The sequence below is a fragment of the Schistocerca gregaria genome, chromosome 3 (genome assembly GCF_023897955.1).
Source record: "Schistocerca gregaria isolate iqSchGreg1 chromosome 3, iqSchGreg1.2, whole genome shotgun sequence".
Lineage (NCBI taxonomy): Eukaryota > Metazoa > Arthropoda > Insecta > Orthoptera > Acrididae > Schistocerca > Schistocerca gregaria.
In genome coordinates, this window is record NC_064922.1 from 732,228,759 (window position 1) to 732,248,180 (window position 19,422).

The 19,422-nt window shown below is 39.6% G+C and overlaps 1 protein-coding gene across 1 annotated transcript in view; it reads right to left on the bottom strand.

The window, feature by feature from the left end:
- Positions 1 to 19,422, bottom strand: part of LOC126353767 (MAPK regulated corepressor interacting protein 2-like) — a 45,682-nt gene that overhangs the window by 13,159 nt on the left and 13,101 nt on the right. Inside the window, exons 4-5 of the mRNA XM_050002848.1 lie at positions 19,309 to 19,371; positions 19,172 to 19,225 (exon numbers count right to left, since the gene is read on the bottom strand). Coding sequence (XP_049858805.1) covers positions 19,172 to 19,225; positions 19,309 to 19,371 — 117 coding nt within the window. The remainder of the gene's footprint in view (positions 1 to 19,171; positions 19,226 to 19,308; positions 19,372 to 19,422) is intronic.

Here is a 19,422-nt window from a genome sequence, read left to right on the forward strand (position 1 = left end):
AGCTCTTCTGCAAAATGTTGTTTAGTCTACCAGGAAGTTTTATTTAACACAAAATATTTATTATAAAGAACCACTTTCTAAGTTCAGTAAACTTAGGCTTTACAGCACTGTAATCAAACCTGAATGTCTTTATGGAGCACAAACTTTAATTTTAAATAGAAAGAGAGATACTGAGGAAATTCAAAAGAAAGAAAGATTATTAGGAAAATATTAGGCCTCAAAATTACTGATGGTGTAACTTACAGGCTAAGAAGTAATAAGGAAATAGAATAATACACAGACACACATGGTGACATGAGAAAACGAAGACTGAAATTTTGTGGCCACATTAAAAGAACTGCATCCACTTGATTGACAAAACAAATAGCAGAACTCTATGAAAACAGAAGTAAGACCAAAACTGAGCCAATTAAATGGATCACTGTGATTAAGAGCAGCTTAACATGGCCGATGTAACTCAGGCAGACGTTACAGATAGAAAAACATTCGAGCAAAAAATATTTGCTTGGAAAATTGGTCAGAGGGAAATTAGAAAACGGACTGGAACACCATGATCTGATGAAAGAAAGACTTCATTCTGAAAGGATGAAACAAAGTTGGACACAAAGGAAGGCCAACCATAAAAAGTGACATTGATGGCCCATACATGAATAATAATAATAATAATAATAATAATAATAATATTTTTATTTCCACAAGTATAATTTAAATAACTTTTTAAAACTTTGTCTGTATCTTTCCACTGTTTGTAATTACCGGATGTTAGAAATGTAAGTTACTTTGATAGCACTGTTCTAATACATTATAAAACAACACAGTTTATTATCAACACCAGCACTTGGCACCAAAAGCAGGTCAGTTGTAGTTTGCTTTAGATGAAGTTTTTCGCTTATGGCAGCAGTAAGAATTACGTTGTGACTGTGTTCATATACGTAATTCAATAAATTCTGAAGATGATCAACTACTAGTTTTCTCATTAGCTATTGAAACAATGTGAGCATCTGAAGAAATTCCCTGAAGACAACAACTCCCACAAATGGATACAGAGAAGATGAGTATTTTATTTCTTACTATGAAGTGGTGTTCTCCAGCATATTGGCATAAGCACACAGATTTAATTGCTATGCTGAAAATGTGCATCAAGCATCAACAACTTAAATTGCTTTATTTAAACAGCTGGTAGAGGCACATTTCAAGCAATACGGGTAACGAAGAGATAAAGTTAAATGTAAAAACAGAGACTGACGCCGCCAATTTACATGCAAAAACAGACACTGCCAAGGTTAATGTAGATATATCAAAAGGAATATTTAAGTTAAAATCTGATGTAAAGAATGACATCAAAGAGCAGTTTACCCACTCTCGAGCCCAACTGGAACAGCATATAATGCAAAGTTAAAAAAAAAAAAGACTGTTTCAAAAGTAGGTTCAGGTCTCACTAAGGTGCACAAAAATTTTGATGCATTTGCCAGACTGTAAAATAGTTGGACACTAACAAGGCTGTCCATCACATTTATCCTGAGCAAATAAAGTTAAAGCATACAGAACATGAGCTGGTAGTCAAAGAAATGACTAGTATGAGTGAATACTTGATCAGATTACCGTATTTACTCGAATCTAAGCCGCACTTTTTTCCCGCTGGAAGACGAGCTTTTTCTTCTCCGCCCCGAGTTTCGACCACTACATTTTCATACATTATCCAACGAAGTAAATACAAATTTCGTATTGTTCATCTTCGAATGTAGCAGAATTTCAATGTACTGCGAAAAACCGACTGGTAAGACTGTTTGGGATGTTTGTCAATATGGCCAACTCTACGTTCTGAATTTTTTCCTACCTGTGAGAAGAGGTGGTTGCTAATAGGATCCTGATGAAATGTGAATCACATGCAGTATTCTCTTCACCATAAGAATAATACGAATATAAACATTTTGTCATGTATTCTTTCGTGTTTGCTACTATCTCATTTAAATCCTGTGTGCCCAATAAACTACGAAACTAGAGTGAGACAACAGCAAACGCGGAAGAATATACGTATCGTGTCATGTTTATATTCGTATTATTCTTAAGCGTAACAGTAATACAGCCAGAAATGAAGCACAGCAACTGACTAGATTTTTAAATCTAAGATGACTAATTTCTGTGCAGAATTTGATGTACTAAAGAAGCGGCAGCAAAGATTTTCAAACTGAGAAAAATTTTCGCTAAACTCTCGTTCAGAACATCCTCTATCATTTGGTTCTTGTTGATCATTATCAAAGAAAGCAGCAGTGTACGTAACAACAAATAGCAGTCTCTTGCCATTGTTTCACTAATGAGACAATTCCTCTCTCTCTCTCTCTCTCTCTCTCTCTCTCTCTCTCTCTCTCTTTTAACTGTAAGCGGCGATAGCGCGCACAAAAGCAAGACATGCCGCGAGCGGCGACAAGCCGTAAACACGCACTATCCAAACAATGCATGACACAATACAGTAATGCATTTTCAGCTTCGAGTGACGTAAACACCTATAACAAAGAAAACGGCACTTATCAGATCAAAGCAAAATAAGCTATCGATTCAAACCAGACGAAGCACGTGAAAAAGGAAGGGTACCCGTATAAATACAGACGGAGCGCCTGACACATAGCAATGGCTACCTGGTAAAGCTTAACTGCTAAGCTTACGACTCGAACCCAACTACTGTAGCTGTATCGTCATTCATTCGACCTAAATTGTGTCTCATATTACAATGGACCAACTTTGTTTCGATTTGGAGGTGCGGCCTAAAACTTTTCTCTCCCCTTGAATTTCGAGTCTCAAATTTCAGGTGCGGCGTAGATTCAAGTGCGGTTTAGATTCGAGTAAATACGGTACTAATCTTAACGTGGATGTAAGACAAATCACATTCTGAGAGCAGAGTGAACAAGTCATTTCAAACACAGCAGCTGGCGTATAATCAAGTAGTTGACACAAAACCAGTCAAAACAGATCAAAAGATCTCAAAGTTGTCTAGAAGGGTAGAACAACATTTGTCTGTTACCTCAGTCGAAGCAGTATTCATTCACTGGACAAAGTTTAATTATTTCAATCCACATGGAAATGTACATCCAAAATGATTCATACAGGAATTCATGGAAATGTTGCTGGTATCTTGCTCAGTGCCAGAGGAAATTCCTTTTGTTGTAGGACATTTCAGAGTAGGTGCTGTTATACAACAAATGATGTGGCCAATGTCTGGAATGGTTTGAAGGAATTTTAGGAAAATTTTCTGAAAGAGCACTCGTCTGCAGAATACAGAGAGTTGCTAGTGGATTTTTGGAGTGGGAATAAGCAGCAATCAGACTGTAGCACAATGAAAGGGTTCTGTGAACACTAATACAAGAAAATCAATTATCTGGAAGCAGGCATGGCTATAGAACTGTTTGCCATGTGTACTGAGCATATATTATCATTTTATATTCGTTGAGAGTTAGTTGCAGCACCACAAGTCAGTTATGATAACTATGTCCATATCCCCAAAAGAGTGAAAAGATTGCACAGCCAGTATGGAAGCCAGCAGAACAGACAGCCACGACAAGATGGTGTTAGGTTGGTGCAGCTTATGCAAGATCAGGATGCACAAAACACATGCAATAGGTGATAGTGTAGCAGTTGTTGTGAAGACAATGCGGAATATGGCAATCAGCATAACCTGCATTAGCCATTAAACTAGACAGTGTCTTGGCACACGATTAGCCAGAAACAACAAGGACCGAGGTCCCAATATTAAACAGATCATGGGCAAAGGATACTCATAGATTGAGAGTGAACAAGGTGTGGAAAGCAAAACCCATGGTTGACCTTGGTGAAATGTGGCAGCAGCTGATGGGGGCTGTAAGGCCACAGATTAGTCTGTTGGAGCAGCGACTGGGTTATTCTTATGATCTCAGTCAGGGTGGAGAGACTGATAGTCTTGAAGACTGGGGAGTGAGTGTCATGCGATGTGACCACCACAGTTGTAGTTCAAGCCCTCATGAGATCCTTGGATAGTTTCGCACCAATTATATGTTCGGAATAGTGAGGCTGTTTGACATACAGGAACCAACTGCAGTAGGGACAGCAAAGAATAACAGTGCATTGAGTTGTCAAGTGTGGGAACTTTGGGCTCCAAAACAGAATGCTAAACAGTGAAAGGTGAAAGCACTTCCAAATTACAAGGGAGAGAACTCTATCTATCACATAAATTAGAAAGTACAAGAATGTCTCTGGAGGTAAATACAGTCATTTATAAATTAGTATTCAGATGGGTGTCAATCCTATTGTTACAGTATCAGTAGGTGGTTGGAAGAATGAGTTGTTAAGTCAACAGTGATTCTGAGATTCTGGCAGTTTCTCAAATGCTTTACAGCCTTACTAAGCGAAACAGACACAGCCATACTGGCTGTATCAAATGTTAAAATCTTTGGTCCTACAACGAAGACATCCCACATAATCTGGCACTACCTGGTAGTTAAAGGGCGTCATCAGAGCACATGTTCTTGATCGTTCCAAACCTAAGTATTAACATGATTATTGCGTACTTTTTTTAATTTGTAATGCTATGATGCAAATTTTGATTTGTGTTATATAAAAATAAATATAATGGAATAAGTGCTTGAGGTAGCATTTATGAAGCAAAATCACCAAGTTTTGGGAACCTCTGAAATTCCGACTATGACCGAACTCAGTGACAAAGAAAGTATGAACCACAAGTTTGTATGACCTCAGAGTTAAAATGGAAGCAGTGAAAGTGGAGGTGGATAAACAGATGAAAGTTCATGAGGTGTTATCCTAATGCACAAGCATACGGGGTTTCCCATGCTTTGAGAAGCTTCACAGTTTGGCAATAATGTGCACCTGAGTTGCATAGAACAATCCTTTTTCTTGTTCTACACTCTTCCTCCCTTATTTGTTCCATGCTTTTATTTCCTTCTAGTATGGATAAAAGAAGCTGCGAACCTTCCATGAAATAACTGATGGGGAAGTTACTAAAGCAGCAAAAGAATATGCCAAGTAAATACAATGTGGATATAGAATGGTGGGAAGGAAGCTCGAGAAAAATAAAGTACCCAAATTAGCTAAGGGAGGACAAAAATATGAAATTAGGAAAATGTCTCAATTTGGGATGAGTAGAAACCAAGAATAATTCTGGCTAAAGCAGGACCTAGGAAGCAATGATCCGAGTTAGATATGTATGAATAGTGTTCGAGTGATTTAAATTAAGAAGGTTGGATGATGCCTAAATATAAAGGAAATGAAGTTTGGAACAGATAACGTTATGGAGTGCAGAACAAATATGAGGATGAGATGTCTGTTTCAAGGAGATAAGACTTTTGTGTACACTGGCTAATCCACAAATATTATGCAACAGGCTAAGGAAACAGGGACCGAATAGCACTTAGTGCCAGAATAATATTATGGTGAAGAAGTTATGTTTCATGTTTTGGTAAATGCTGGACTGAGACACTTTGAGTACAAGAATAGTATTACATTTTTGGATGGGGCTAGTTGTAGCATGGCTGGTGTGGAACTAAGGCTGAATGGCCAAAAGTGTCCGAAAAGGTGGAGAATAAGTAATGTACATACACACATCAAAAAAAGTTTTGCATCACCCTGATTCCCAGAACTCCTGAAGAGATGTGCTGACTGTGGATATTGTGTCAGACACAGTCCCTTTGGCTATTCACAGATGTCACTCATCCCATCCAAAGATGTTAACAAACATGCATGAGCAGTGTCTATTAGAGGAAGGAGGGTCAGACAGCTGTCAGTTCCAGTCATTCCACCAGGAAGGAAGTACACAGCTTGTGTTGTCTGTTGTTCAAACATGCCTAGACGGTCAATACTGTGGTTTGATCGCGTCCGCATGCATTGTTACTTTGTGCCAGGAAGGGCTCTCACAACAAGGGAAATGTCCAGGCATATCAGAGTGAAGCAAAGCGATGTTCTTCGGACATGGAGGAGATACAGAGAGACAGAAACTGTCAATGACATGCATTGCTCAGGCAGCCAATGGCTACCACAGCAATGGATGACTGCTACCTATGGATTACGGCTCTGAGAAACCCTGGCAGTGATGCCACCATGTTGAATAATGCTTTTCGTGCAGCCACAGGAAACCATGTTAGGAGTCAAACTGTCGCAATAGGCTGCATGATGTGCAGTTTCACACCCGATGTCCATGGCGAGGTCCATCTCTGCAACCATAACACCATGCAGCGCGGTGTTCAGATGAGCCCAACAGCATGCCGAATGGACCGCTCAGGATTGGCACCGCGTTCTCTTCACCAATGAGTGTAGCATATGCCTTCAACCAGACAATCGTCGGAGACATGTTTGGGGGCAAACCGGTCAGGCTAAACGCCTTAGACACACTGCACAGTGAATGCAGCAAGGTGGAGGTTCCCTGCTGTTTTGGGATGGCATCATGTGGGATCAACGTACGCCGCTGGCGGTCATGGAAGGTGCCATAACGACTGTACAATACGTGAATGTCATCCTCCAACTGACAGTGCAACCATGTCGGCAGCATATCGGCAAGGCTTTCATCTTCATGGATGACAATCTGGAATTAAGACGCAAATCTCCTACCCCTCTCTTCATAGTTCATGGAGGTAACATTTATGCTATGGCGTCACCGCGACAGCAGCATTTTTACAAATTTTTATGGCTGTAAACAGAGATGTCATTATTTGATATTAAACTGTAACAAACTGTATAGAAAATGACGTGCATCTGATAAATCATCAATGTGCTGTGGCACTAAAATAACGTACTGCCACGGCATGCAAGTTATGATACAGAAAACATCAAATATCAGGAGCTTTAACTACCAATATGTAATTTCTGTTATTTTATTATAAAAAAATTGTAAAAAAATATGCAATTTTGAGAAAGCCTCAATATGCTGTTGGTTTGAAGTGATTTATATTAATACCGAATACAATATAAAAACCACCAAATACGGAATACAAAGCCATTTGTCTTAATATCTTATGGTTTCTCCTAAGTTCTGCCCGTGATGTAAAACTAACGCTGCACCTCACTGACCACATTCCTCTCCGTTTAACACTACACAATGTAGTGGAACGTGGAATTTTATGCTGTGACATCACCAGCTCGTTGTTCATTAACACATTCATGTCCCATAAGAGGACTGTTTTATGTCATTGTATCATATGGACGATGAATATTGCTAAGGTGTATTTTCTGACATCACTGCTGCCCAGAAATGTTATTGTGGTGGTGGTGGTGGTGGTGGTGGTGGTGGTGGTGGTAGGGGGGAAATGCAACCTATCAGACATCGTTCAGGGAGAATGTGATGGGTGTTGGAAGACATCAGACATGAGACCAATAGCAGCTTCGCCTCTATGGCATAATGAGCTCAGTTTTTGCCCATGTCGAGTTAACAATATATAATCAAGTGCAGATGCACACAGTGTCTTTCATTGTTGTCAATAAAGTACATTTTGATTTGTTACAATCCATACAAACTTAGATGACAGACAGTGAGTACAGTTTATGCCGTACAATACACCAACACTTCAATGCACGTCAGAGTGGGACAACATGGCCAACTGGTTGTTTACTGTTTCAGTGGCTTTGCTGACAACCTCTTGGGTGTGATGGCACGTTTAAATTATTTTTGTGTCTTGGAGAATAACATGCTAATTACTGCCGACAGATCCTAAACTATCCTGTCAAGGTCATACATTCCATACAGTGACAGTGTATGTCATGTGCCACATAGTACGAGGGCTGCTATATATATTTCTGGCCTAGGCAACACTAAGTGTTGCCAGGTGCAATCTGACATTTCCATTGGAAAGTTTGACATTTTTTAGCATAAATGTACTCAGAACTTTTTGACTTACGACAATTTTTTTTTCTTTTACAGGGACTTGAAGAAATCAATTTGGCACAAAAATGGAATTAACTCGTGAACATTTTCGTGCGATCATTTTTCACAACTTTCGACGTGGATTATCACGACAAGAGTGCATCGATGAACTTAAATCTTTGTATGGCGACGAAGCACCATCCCATAGCACTGTGAAAAACTGGTACAACGAATTCAATCGTGGCCGACGCTCGCTCAAAGACGAATTCCGTGAAGGTCGTCCAAAAACAGCCGTTGTGCCAGAAAACATCGATGCCGTAAATGAACTGATAATGCAAGACCGTCATGTGACATACCGTGAGATAGAGGCATGCCTAGGCATTTCTCCCACCAGCATACATTCGATATTGCATGAACACCTGGCCGTAAAAAAGGTTTGTTCCCGTTGGATCCTGCACAATTTGACAATCGCTCAAAAGAAAGCTCTTGTGGATTGGTGTAAAGAAATGCTGAAAAAATACGATCGTGGTGCTTCAAAAGATGTTTATAAGATCGTCACAGGTGACGAATCATGGATCTATGCGTATGAACCCGAAACAAAACAGCAATCGACCGTGTGGGTCTTCCAAGACGAGCCAAACCCAACGAAAGTTGTTCGTGGAAGAAGCACTTCGAAGCAAATGGTCGCCTGTTTCTTCGGCAAAACTGGTCATGTGACGACTGTTCCGCTTGAGCAACGTAGGACGGTCAATTCTGAGTGGTACACCACCATTTGTTTGCCTGAAGTCTTCGGAGAAATTCGAAAAATGAACAAGAGAAGACGAATCATTGTGCACCATGACAATGCGAGCTGTCACACATCGGCTCAAACCAGCGCCTTTTTGACCAGCCAAAACGTCGAAGTGATGGGTCATCCGCCGTACAGCCCTGACTTGGCACCCAATGACTTCTTTTTATTCCCACACATCAAGAAAAAAATGCGTGGTCAACGATTTTCGTCGCCAGAAGATGCTGTTGCAGCATTCAAAAACCATGTTTTGGAGGTGTCTCAATCGGAGTGGAAAAAGTGCTTCGAAAATTGGTTTGAGCGCATGCAAAAGTGTATAAATCTTGATGGAGAATATTTTGAAAAACAATAAACCATTTTTGTTGATAAATATTCGTATTTTCATTATTAGGCCAGAAATATATATAGCAGCCCTCGTATAGCAGGTTGTGGCAGCTCAAAATTATAAATACAAATGTAAGAAACTGTTTCGCACAGGGTAGTAGTGCCGCATTCATCACAAGTAGTCAGTCATAGTCACACGAGTTCCACAATTATGATACTCACAATAAATAACTTGTACAATTGATGTAACAAATGTACACCTACAAAACTGGAGGACACTGGGCCTCAATAATATATTAAAATGTTACTGGATTTGTTTGTGCTTCATTTACCAATGTACCAGCTTCTCCCAGAGTGTTGTGTTAGAATAACTCATCATAGTTCATATGATGGAGTTGCGTGAACTGGCAACTGCACTGCAGGGACAAGGAAGTGCATATGGACTTTAGAGATGCAGCAGCAATAGTTAGGTCTGCATTGCAACCAAGTTACACACCCCTATTAGGCTTCTGGTTCCTGGTGCAGGCAGTATGCCCCAGAGTGCATTGTTGGTTAGGGTATGGGCAGTTACTTTCTCTCAATGTAAAACAATGCATTTTGTTACAATTAGTACCGAGAAAGCTAGCTCCAATTAATTTCCAACTCAAGAGGACTTAACAATGTTTCAACCTGCTTACCACGCACCTTGTAATGTACCAACTTCCCTGCCACCCTTTAACAACTGTGTCATCCACATACAGTACACAGTAACAGTAGCTGGTTAAGAAGTATCTGGAATTAGAAAAGGCAAGGATCATTCAATAAAAACTAACAGTGGACACTAGCAGCTGGACATTTCTCGTACAATGTTCTGTTTCTGTTCCATTTTTACTTTCTGTACCGAAGAAAGAGAGAAGTGACACATTTAATCATTAGCTGAAAAACAGACATATGCACCAAACAACTCTTACTAGAGATTTTTGAACAACTTTTCACTTATTTGAATACAGTATAGTTTCAACATTTTACTAAAACTGTTGATGGTGACAAATTACAGATACTCCTGCTGGACCTTAAAACAATGTCATGAGTGATGAACTTTCCACTGAAGAGACAAACACAATGGTGGGGGCACATATCTAAAAGTGGTGATCAGATATTTGCCTCTTTCATGGTTCTGTGACATGAAGGCAGATGCCGATGACAGTCATGATTAAGACAAGGAGCAGCAAAACTGCAACCTGCATTTACCCAATTGGAGATATTACAAGAAGTGAAACTGAAGTATTCACAGAACCAATATGCACACAATCGTCCTGTCCTCTCCTTTTGCCTCCATTGTTAATTAACTTGAGAACATGGTAAAACTACCAGGGAACAGAATGGCTGAGAAGTACTTACATTCTGATGGAAAAATTCCAGATACAGCCAACAGACATATTAAAAAATAAATTACCTAACTTTCTGAATCATCAGTACCTTCATAAACAAGGTAAGAGAGATAGATTGGGATAGGTAGGAAAAGAGTGCAAGTTAACTCAGACCCCAATTTGAGTGGTGCCTCCAACCTTTGTGAGGGCAATGAGAGAAAAAGATGAAGGACAAAACTGTTAGGGTTTTTGTCACCACTTGTTGACACACTGGCTGTTGGATTTTGTCTCCAGCTCTTCAGCCAACATCTGTTTGACAATTTTTCTGACGTTTTGCCAGCACCAGTGGCTGGCACCGACAAAGCTTCATCTCCATTGCACAGTGTGCGACATTTAATGGAGGGTGCAGCTTTGACAATGCCAGCCACTCATGCAGAATGTAGGCCGAACAACCTGAGACAAAAGCCAGTAGGCAATTTGTACAGGATGAAGGAGGTAGCACTGTGGCCACAATCTACCATCTAATATACAACAAGCAAAATTAGTTCTTTCTGCAGATGACACTAATATTGTAATCAATCCAACTACACATACAACGGAAGAAGTGGTAAACAATGTTCTTAAAACAATCACTGAACCCATTGATAAGTGTAACAAATTGCTTGGAAATAGCAAATAGGTTGGAGACTTCAAAATTCTTACATGTCCATACTGATAGAAATTTAAAGTGAGAAAAACACATTTTAGAACTCATAAAACAACTATGTTCAGTCTGTTTTGCACTTAGAATCGTTGGAAATCTTAGGAAGAGACAAATCAATCAGTTGATGTATTCTGCACATGTTCATTCATGAATTTTGTATGGAGTAACAGTCTGGGGTAACTCATCTTTAAGAAAGAAAGTCTTTATTGTCAAAAACATGCTGTAAGAATAACATGTGGTGCTCATTCACAATCATCTTGTGCACATCTGTTTCAGGAGGTAGGCATTTTGACTACAGCTCCCCATTATGTTCATTTCCTCTTGAAGTTTGTTGAAAATAATCCACTGCAGTTCAATGGGAACAATGTTGTACCGAATTACAATATCAGAAGAAAAAATGGCATTCATTACTCCACATTAAGATTGTCTTTAGTACAAAATGTGGTGGACAATACTGCAACTGAAATTTTTGATCTGTATGACAGACAGCAAGATAAAATTTGAAAAGAAACTGAAAAAAGTTTCTCCTTGACAACTCCTTCTATTCTGTAAAAGAATTTCTATTACTGTAACCGGTAAAAGGTGGTAGTTAGGAATTACTAACTCACATCGGCACATTAAAAAAAAGCTTACATGTGGTCAGAATGTTGTCATATTTACACAATAATTTGTGATGTGAATATAAAATGACTTGTTCCACATCATTACAAATTATAATGCAAATGTTCCGTGGAACATGAGACTAACAAACTAATCAAAATACAGTTTTACCTCATAGACATACACTTATGTCTATTGGCAATACTCGGAATTTCATTTTTTGAATGTAAATACCAGCCATCCATTATGTCTCCCTATCACATGACACCATTCTCATAAATACATTAGACTGTTCTACATCAGCCAATTTCTCATTTTGCTGTCTTTCTAGCCACTCATAACTCTCAGATCTACAGACCTTCCTTAACAGTCCTTGTTGGAAAAGTCACAAATACTTTTCACCCCTCTTAATTGTATCCTGTGTTTCTTTCCAGTGCAAACTTATGACAATGTTAAAGTTACACGTGTCTATGGTACGACCTTACCTGTTAATGTAGAGGATACCATTTCAAACCATAATATGTCTTAGCCTCCATGTTGAGTGACCACTCTGTATGACTGCCATGTAGAGGTCAGTTCTCGGGGCTGCCAGGGATTCGAATAGGAAGAATTCAGCATTGTGAGGCCAACTGAGGACTACTTTCCCATTTCTAAAAGAATTACCATGTAATTAACAAACTTCACAGTTTTTATTTCTGCTCTCTGAACTCAATTTCCTTTCCAAATTTTTCTTTGGTGTCCTTTATTTCAGCTCCGTGCAAAGGTCAAATAATACCTGGGGTATGCCCTTCAACCCTTCTGAGCTATTGCTTCCCTTTCATGTCCTTTGACAACTATAACTGCAGTCTGGTTTCTGTACAAATCACAGATAACTTTTCACTTCCTGTTATTTTCTCTCTTCTACCTTTAAAATTTCAAAGAGTGTATTCCAGTCAACTCTGTAAAAAAGTATTTCAAAATATTCTTGTTCCATATGCAATGTTTCTTTTCTTTGCTTTCTATTATCACCCATTCATCCCTATAACTAATGACTATTTCTTAATTTGTATAGGAATTGTTCATTTTCTTCAGATATGTCTGGAGACATTTCTCCAACAACAAATTGCATAATAAACAACAAATTTCCTGGCATTCCCCAAGATAGCCATTCAGTCTTTTTGCATATATGTTGATGATTAGGCTAGTCTTATTCACCTGTGCTGAAACTGATGACATCCACCAGATGTTGAAACTGATGACACCAAGTGTGTAGGCTGGATGTTAACAGGATCATGAAGTATTGCTGGTTATGTGCTGCAGAAGCAGTCTCTTTTAATCCTCGGGTGCCTCTTCTTTCTTGGCAGTAGACTTGGCACTCTGTCCTACGTTTGTGTCCCATTACCATGCTTGGCTCACAGTGCTCTGTCCAGGAAACCCACTTTTCCGATGACCATGTTATTGCTTGTTCATTGGTTTTCTATTCTTTTGTTATGGTCTATATTTTTGCTTTTTTTAATCAGACAGAGGATATGACCTCATGCTTCATTTAGGCAGTACCCTATGACAAGATTTACAAGGATTTCAGTATACTGATATTTTGTGCAACATTATTCCATGGTTCAGAATATTTTACTTTGTACGGAATCTGGTAAACTTACAGCCTGCAGAGGAGAAAATCGTCTTTCGATTGGGCCAGAAGTGATCGAATTTTGTGAGGTGGGCAGAATATGCATTGCACTGAGACTTCTCCATAATGTGGTTGACCCTTCTTCACAGTGCACCAAGGCAGTCTTTCTCAACTTCTTTGGCTCTCCCAGGTCTTGTTCCAACAACTGAACAGGACAGAGTAGAGAATTTGCACAGCTGCTGTTCAGTATAATCACAGCTGCAGAATTCTGTTGTCAGATGTTCTAGTCCAGTTGTGAATCTTTCAGTGACATTCACTAATGCCTTTCTCCAGGGCTCCAAAAATATGGAAATCACATGGGGAGAGATCAGGAGTGTGAAAGAGCTTTCCAGCAAATCTTCTGCAGCCTACTCAAAGTAACTTTGGCAACATGTGGGTCCTTACATATACTCCACACAGTCCCAATCTCTCCCCATGTGATTTCCATATTTTTGCAGCAATGAAGAAAGACATTCATAACCTTTGATTTACTTTGTATGAAGATGTGCATGTCTGGGTACAATCAGTTCCATTTGCAACTGCCTGTCTGTCAGCGTGATACATGTATTGACAGTTATGGGAATTACTTTTGAAATAATAAACAGTTTAATTACCTTTTTCCTTCTGTCTAAGTTTCATTTGATTGCCCCTTATAGGTTAGTAACAACAGAGGGGATAGTGGCTTCCCATTGCTGCCACACTGTTCAGTTCACAATAGTCACCGCCAAACAGAAACTACATAGAGGTGGGTGTTCATTCTCTTCCATGAACTCTCCTTCTAATAACAATATGGTTGCATTGCCTTTGCTGAGAGGATTATGGTGTTCTAATCTTCCCTCAGATGCCACAAGGCTGACCTTCCTTTTCTTGATTTTCTATTTCTGCAGTCACGCACATGTGATGAAACCACATATCTCATCTGATGTCCTCAGGTGCTTCAGAAAGAAACCTAGCAGCAGCTTGTTACAATGAAACAGCAGATGCTCATTGCATTCAGTACAGGAGAAAAACTGAGACCCCTTTTTGAAGACTTACTGAATACAGATGTGTCACTCTCAGGTGGCTAAGTTCAGCATTGTACTCCTTGGTTTCCTTAACTATATGATCTCCAGTAATCGAGAGAATGTTACTGCGGCCTCCTTATTGGTTACTCAGCTTTGAATAATGTTATGCTGTCCCATCAATTCCCATGAGACAGGACTGCCTCTACTGGCCAGGTAAAGATGCATTTTGAGCAGGTCCCTGAATTTCCCTCTCTACCCAATGCCAAACTCACTCCAAGCTCAATCCCTGGTGGTGTGCTATTTTTGCAAAGGTCACCTTAATTTGTTCATTATGATAGTACCTGTGAATCACAATAGACAAAACTATTTTTGTGTAGACTTTGCCCCCTTGTATAGGGTTCAGAGTGCAGCTGTGTATTCCGATGCAAATCATCCATGTTGTGAATATAAGTAGATATTAGTAAAAGGGAGTTATCAGGAGAAAGAAAACTGGCGTTCTATGGATGGGAGCGTGGAATGTCAGATCCCTTAATCGGGTAGATAGGTTAGAAAATTTAAAAAGGGAAATGGATAGGTTAAAGTTAGATATAGTAGGAATTAGTGATGTTCGGTGGCAGGAGGAACAAGACTTTTGCTCAGGTGAATACAGGGTTATAAATACAAAATCAAATAGAGGTAATGCAGGAGTAGGTTTAATAATGAATAAAAAAATAGGCTTGCGGGTAAGCTACTACAAACAGCATAGCGAACGCATTATTGTGGCCAAGATAGACACGAAGCCCATGCCTACTACAGTAGTACAAGTTTATATGCCAACTAGCTCTGCAGATGATGAGGAAATTGATGAAATGTATGATGAGATAAAAGAAATCATTCAGATAGTGAAGGGAGACGAAAATTTAATAGTCATGGGTGACTGGAATTCAAGTGTAGGAAAAGGGAGAGAAGGAAACATAGTAGGTGAATATGGATTGGGGCTAAGAAATGAAAGAGGAAGCCGCCTGGTAGAATTTTGCACAGAGCATAACTTAATCACAGCTAACACTTGGTTCAACAATCATGAAAGAAGGTTGTATACATGGAAGAACCCTGGAGATTCTGGAAGGTATCAGATAGATTATATAATGGTAAGACAGAGATTTAGGAACCAGGTTTTACATTTTTAGACATTTCCAGGGGAAGATGTGGACTCTGACCACAATCTATTGGTTATGAACTGTAGATTAAAACTGAAGAAATTGCAAAAAGGTGGGAATTTAAGGAGATGGGACCTGGGTAAACTGAAAGAACCAGAGGTTGTACAGAGTTTCAGTGAGAGCACAACAGAACAATTAACAGGAATAGGGGAAAGAAATACAGTAGAAGAAGAATGGGTAGCTCTGAGGGATGAAGTAGTGAAGGCAGCAGAGGATTAAGTAGGTAAAAAGACGAGGGCTAGTAGAAATCGTTGGGTAACAGAAGAGATACTGAATTTAATTGATGAAAGGAGGAAATACAAAAATGCAACAAGTGAAGCAGGCAAAAAGGAATACAAACATCTCAAAAATGAGGCGAACAGGAAGTGCAAAATGGCTAAGCAGGGATGGCTAGAGGACAAATACAAGGATGTAGAGGCTTATCTCATGAGGGGTAAGATAGATACTGCCTACAGGAAAAATAAAGAGACCTTTGGAGAAAAGAGAACCACTTGTATGAATGTCAAGAGCTCAGATAGAAACCCAGTTCTAAGCAAAGAAAGGGAAAGCACAAAGGTGGAAGGAGTATATAGATGGTATATACAAGGGCGATGTTCTTGAGGACAATATTATAGAAATGGAAGGGAATGAAGATGAAAATGAAATAGGAGATATGATACTGCATGAAGAGTTTGACAGAGCACTGAAAGATCTAAGTCGAAACAAGGCCCCGAGAGTAGACAACATTCCGTTAGAACAACTGACAGCCTCGGGAGAGCTAGGCCTAACAAAACTCTACCATCTGGTGAGCAAGATGTATGAGACAGGCGAAATACCCTCAGACTTCAAGAAGAATATAATAATTCCAATCTCAAAGAAAGCATGTGTTGTCAGATGTGAAAATTACCAAACTATCATAACTGCAAAATACTAATGCGAATTCTTTACAGACGAATGGAAAAACTGGTAGAAGCCGACCTCGGGGAAGATCAGTTTGGATTCCGTAGAAATGTTGGAACACATGAGGCAATATTGACCCTACGACTTATCTTAGAAGAAAGATTAAAGAAAAGGCAAACCTACGTTTCTAGCATTTGTAGACTTAGAGAAAGCTTTTGACAATGTTGACTGGAATACTCTCTTTCAAATTCTAAAGGTGGCAAGGGTAAAATACAGAGAGCAAAAGGCTATTTACAATTTGCATAGAAACCAGGTGGCAGTTATAAGAGTCGAGGGTTATGAAAGGGAAGCAGTGGTTGGGAAGGGAGTGAGACAGGGTTGTAGCCTCTCCCCAATGTTATTCAATCTGTATATTAAACAAGCACTAAAGGAAACAAAAGAAAAATTCGCAGTAGGTATTAAAATCCATGGAGAAGAAATGAAAACTTTGAGGTTCACCGATGACTTTGTAATTCTGTCAGAGACAGCAAAGGACTTGGAAGAGTAGCTGAATGGAATGGACAGTGTCGTGAAAGGAGGATATAAGATGAACATCAACAAAAGTAAAACAAGAATAATGGAATGTAGTCGAATTAAGTCGGGTGATGCTGAGGGAATTAGATTAGGAAATGACACACTTAAAGTCGTAAAGGAGTTTTGCTATTTGGGGAGCAAAATAACTGATGATGGTCGAAGTAGAGAGGATATAAAATGTAGACTGGCAATGGCAAGGAAAGCATTTCTGAAGAAGAGAAATTTGTTGACATCGAGTATAGATTTAAGTGTCAGGAAGTCGTTTCTGAAAGTATTTGTATGGAGTGTAACCATGTATGGAAGTGAAACATGGATGATAAACTGTTTGGACAAGAAGAGAATAGAAGCTTTTGAAATGTGGTGCTACAGAAGAATGCTGAAGATTAGATGGGTAGATCACATAACTAATGAGGAAGTATTGAATAGGATTGGGGAGAAGAGAAGTTTGTGGCACAACTTGACAAGAAGAAGAGACCAGTTGGTAGGACATGTTCCAAGGCATCAGGGGATCACAAATTTAGCATTGGAGGGCAGCTTGGAGGGTAAAAATCGTAGAGGACGACCAAGAGATGAATACACTAAGCAGATTCAGAAGGATGTAGGTTGCAGTAAGTACTGGGAGATGAAGAAGCTTGCACAGGATAGAGTAGCATGGAGAGCTGCACCAAACCAGTCTCAGGACGAAAGACCACAACAACAACAACAACAACAACAACAACAGTAGAAGGAATGGGAACTGCACAATAGCTTTCCCAAAATTTACTGGATTGCAACACTCAAAAAAGGAACCCTTACCAAATCCAAAGAAAATTATGAATATACATCATTAGACACCCATAAAAAGTCATCTAATTATCTAGATTCAATGACAAAATTTCTCTTGGCACGATCAAAGTAGGAGTGAGCATTGTAAAGCTGTGTGACAAAAACTAGTGTACTGGGGAGAGGTCTCTGCTGTTACATATGTAGGTATCTGCTAACAATAAGCAATGAAGCACCAAAGAAACTGGTATACGCACACCTATTCAAATACAGAGATGTGTGAACAGACAGAATACAGCGCTGCACTTGGCAACACCTATATAAGACAAGTGTCTGGTGCAGTTGTTAGATTGGTTACTGCTTCTACAATGGCAGGTTATCAAGATTTAAGTGAGTTTGAACATTGTGTTATAGTTTGCGCACGAGCTATGGGACACAGCATCTCCAAGGTAGTGATGAAGTGGGGATTTTCTCGTATGACCATTTCACGAATGTACCGTGAAAATCGGGAACCTGCTAAAATATCAAATTTCTGACATTGATGTGGCCAGAAAAAAATCCTGCAAGAATGGGACTAATGACAACTGCTGAAGAGAATCTTTCAGTGTGACACAAGTGCAACCCTTCCGCAAATTGCTGCAGATTTCAATTCCGGGGCACCAACAAGTGTCAGCATATGAACCATTCAATGAAACATCACCAATACATGCTTTCGTAGCCTAAGGTCCACTTGTGTAACCTTGATGACTGCACAACACAAAGCTTTATGCCTCACCTGGGCCTGCCAACACGGACATTGGACTGCTGAGGGCTGGAAACATGTTACCTGGTCGGATGAGTGTCATTTCAAATTGTATCAAACAGACAGACATGTACGGGTATGGAGATAACCTCATGAAGCCATGGACTCTGCATATCAGCAGGGGACTTTTCAAGCTTATGGGGGCTGTGTAATGGTGTAGGGGGTGTGCAGTTGGAGTGATATGTGACCCTGATATGTCTAGATACAACACTGACAGGTGACAAGTACGTAAGCAGCCTGTCTGATCACTTGCAGCCATTCATGTCTGTTGTGCATTCCGATAGACTTGGGCAATTCCAGCAAGACACTGCAAAACCCCACGTCCAGAATTGCTACAGAGTGACTCCAGGAACATTCTCCTGAGTTTAAACACTTCCGTTGGCCACCAAACTTCCCAGACATGAATATTATTGAGCATATCTGGGATGCTTTGCAACATGCTGTTCGAAGAAATCTCCACCCCCTCACACTCTTATGCATTTATGGACAGCCCTGCAGGACTCATTGTGTTAATTCCCTCCAACACTACTTCAGACATTAGGTGAGTCCATGCCATGTCATGTTACCAAATTTCTGCATGCTCGGGGTGTACCAGTTTCTTTGGCTCTTCAGTGTACGTTTATAAAAAATTAATCTAGAACAGAAGATACATAACAGCTTTCTTCAAAGCTGTAGTTTTCCTTCTGATTTATTAGCTACATTTATCATACCTTTCAACTGAGGATTTGAATCTTGTTCTGCATAATAAAGAACACAAGGACCTCCTAAAACATAAAACATCAAAAGCTGTAAGAGAAGTAGCTCACACACTGTTATGTCACAAAAGACCAATTCAGAATTCAGTTACCTTTCCCATTTTCAGATCCATTTTGACTAAAGTTTTCTAGTTCTCTCGTGACTTTGTTCCACGCTACAACAGAAATGTAAAATGGGGTGAAACGGACACGATGTACAATAAACT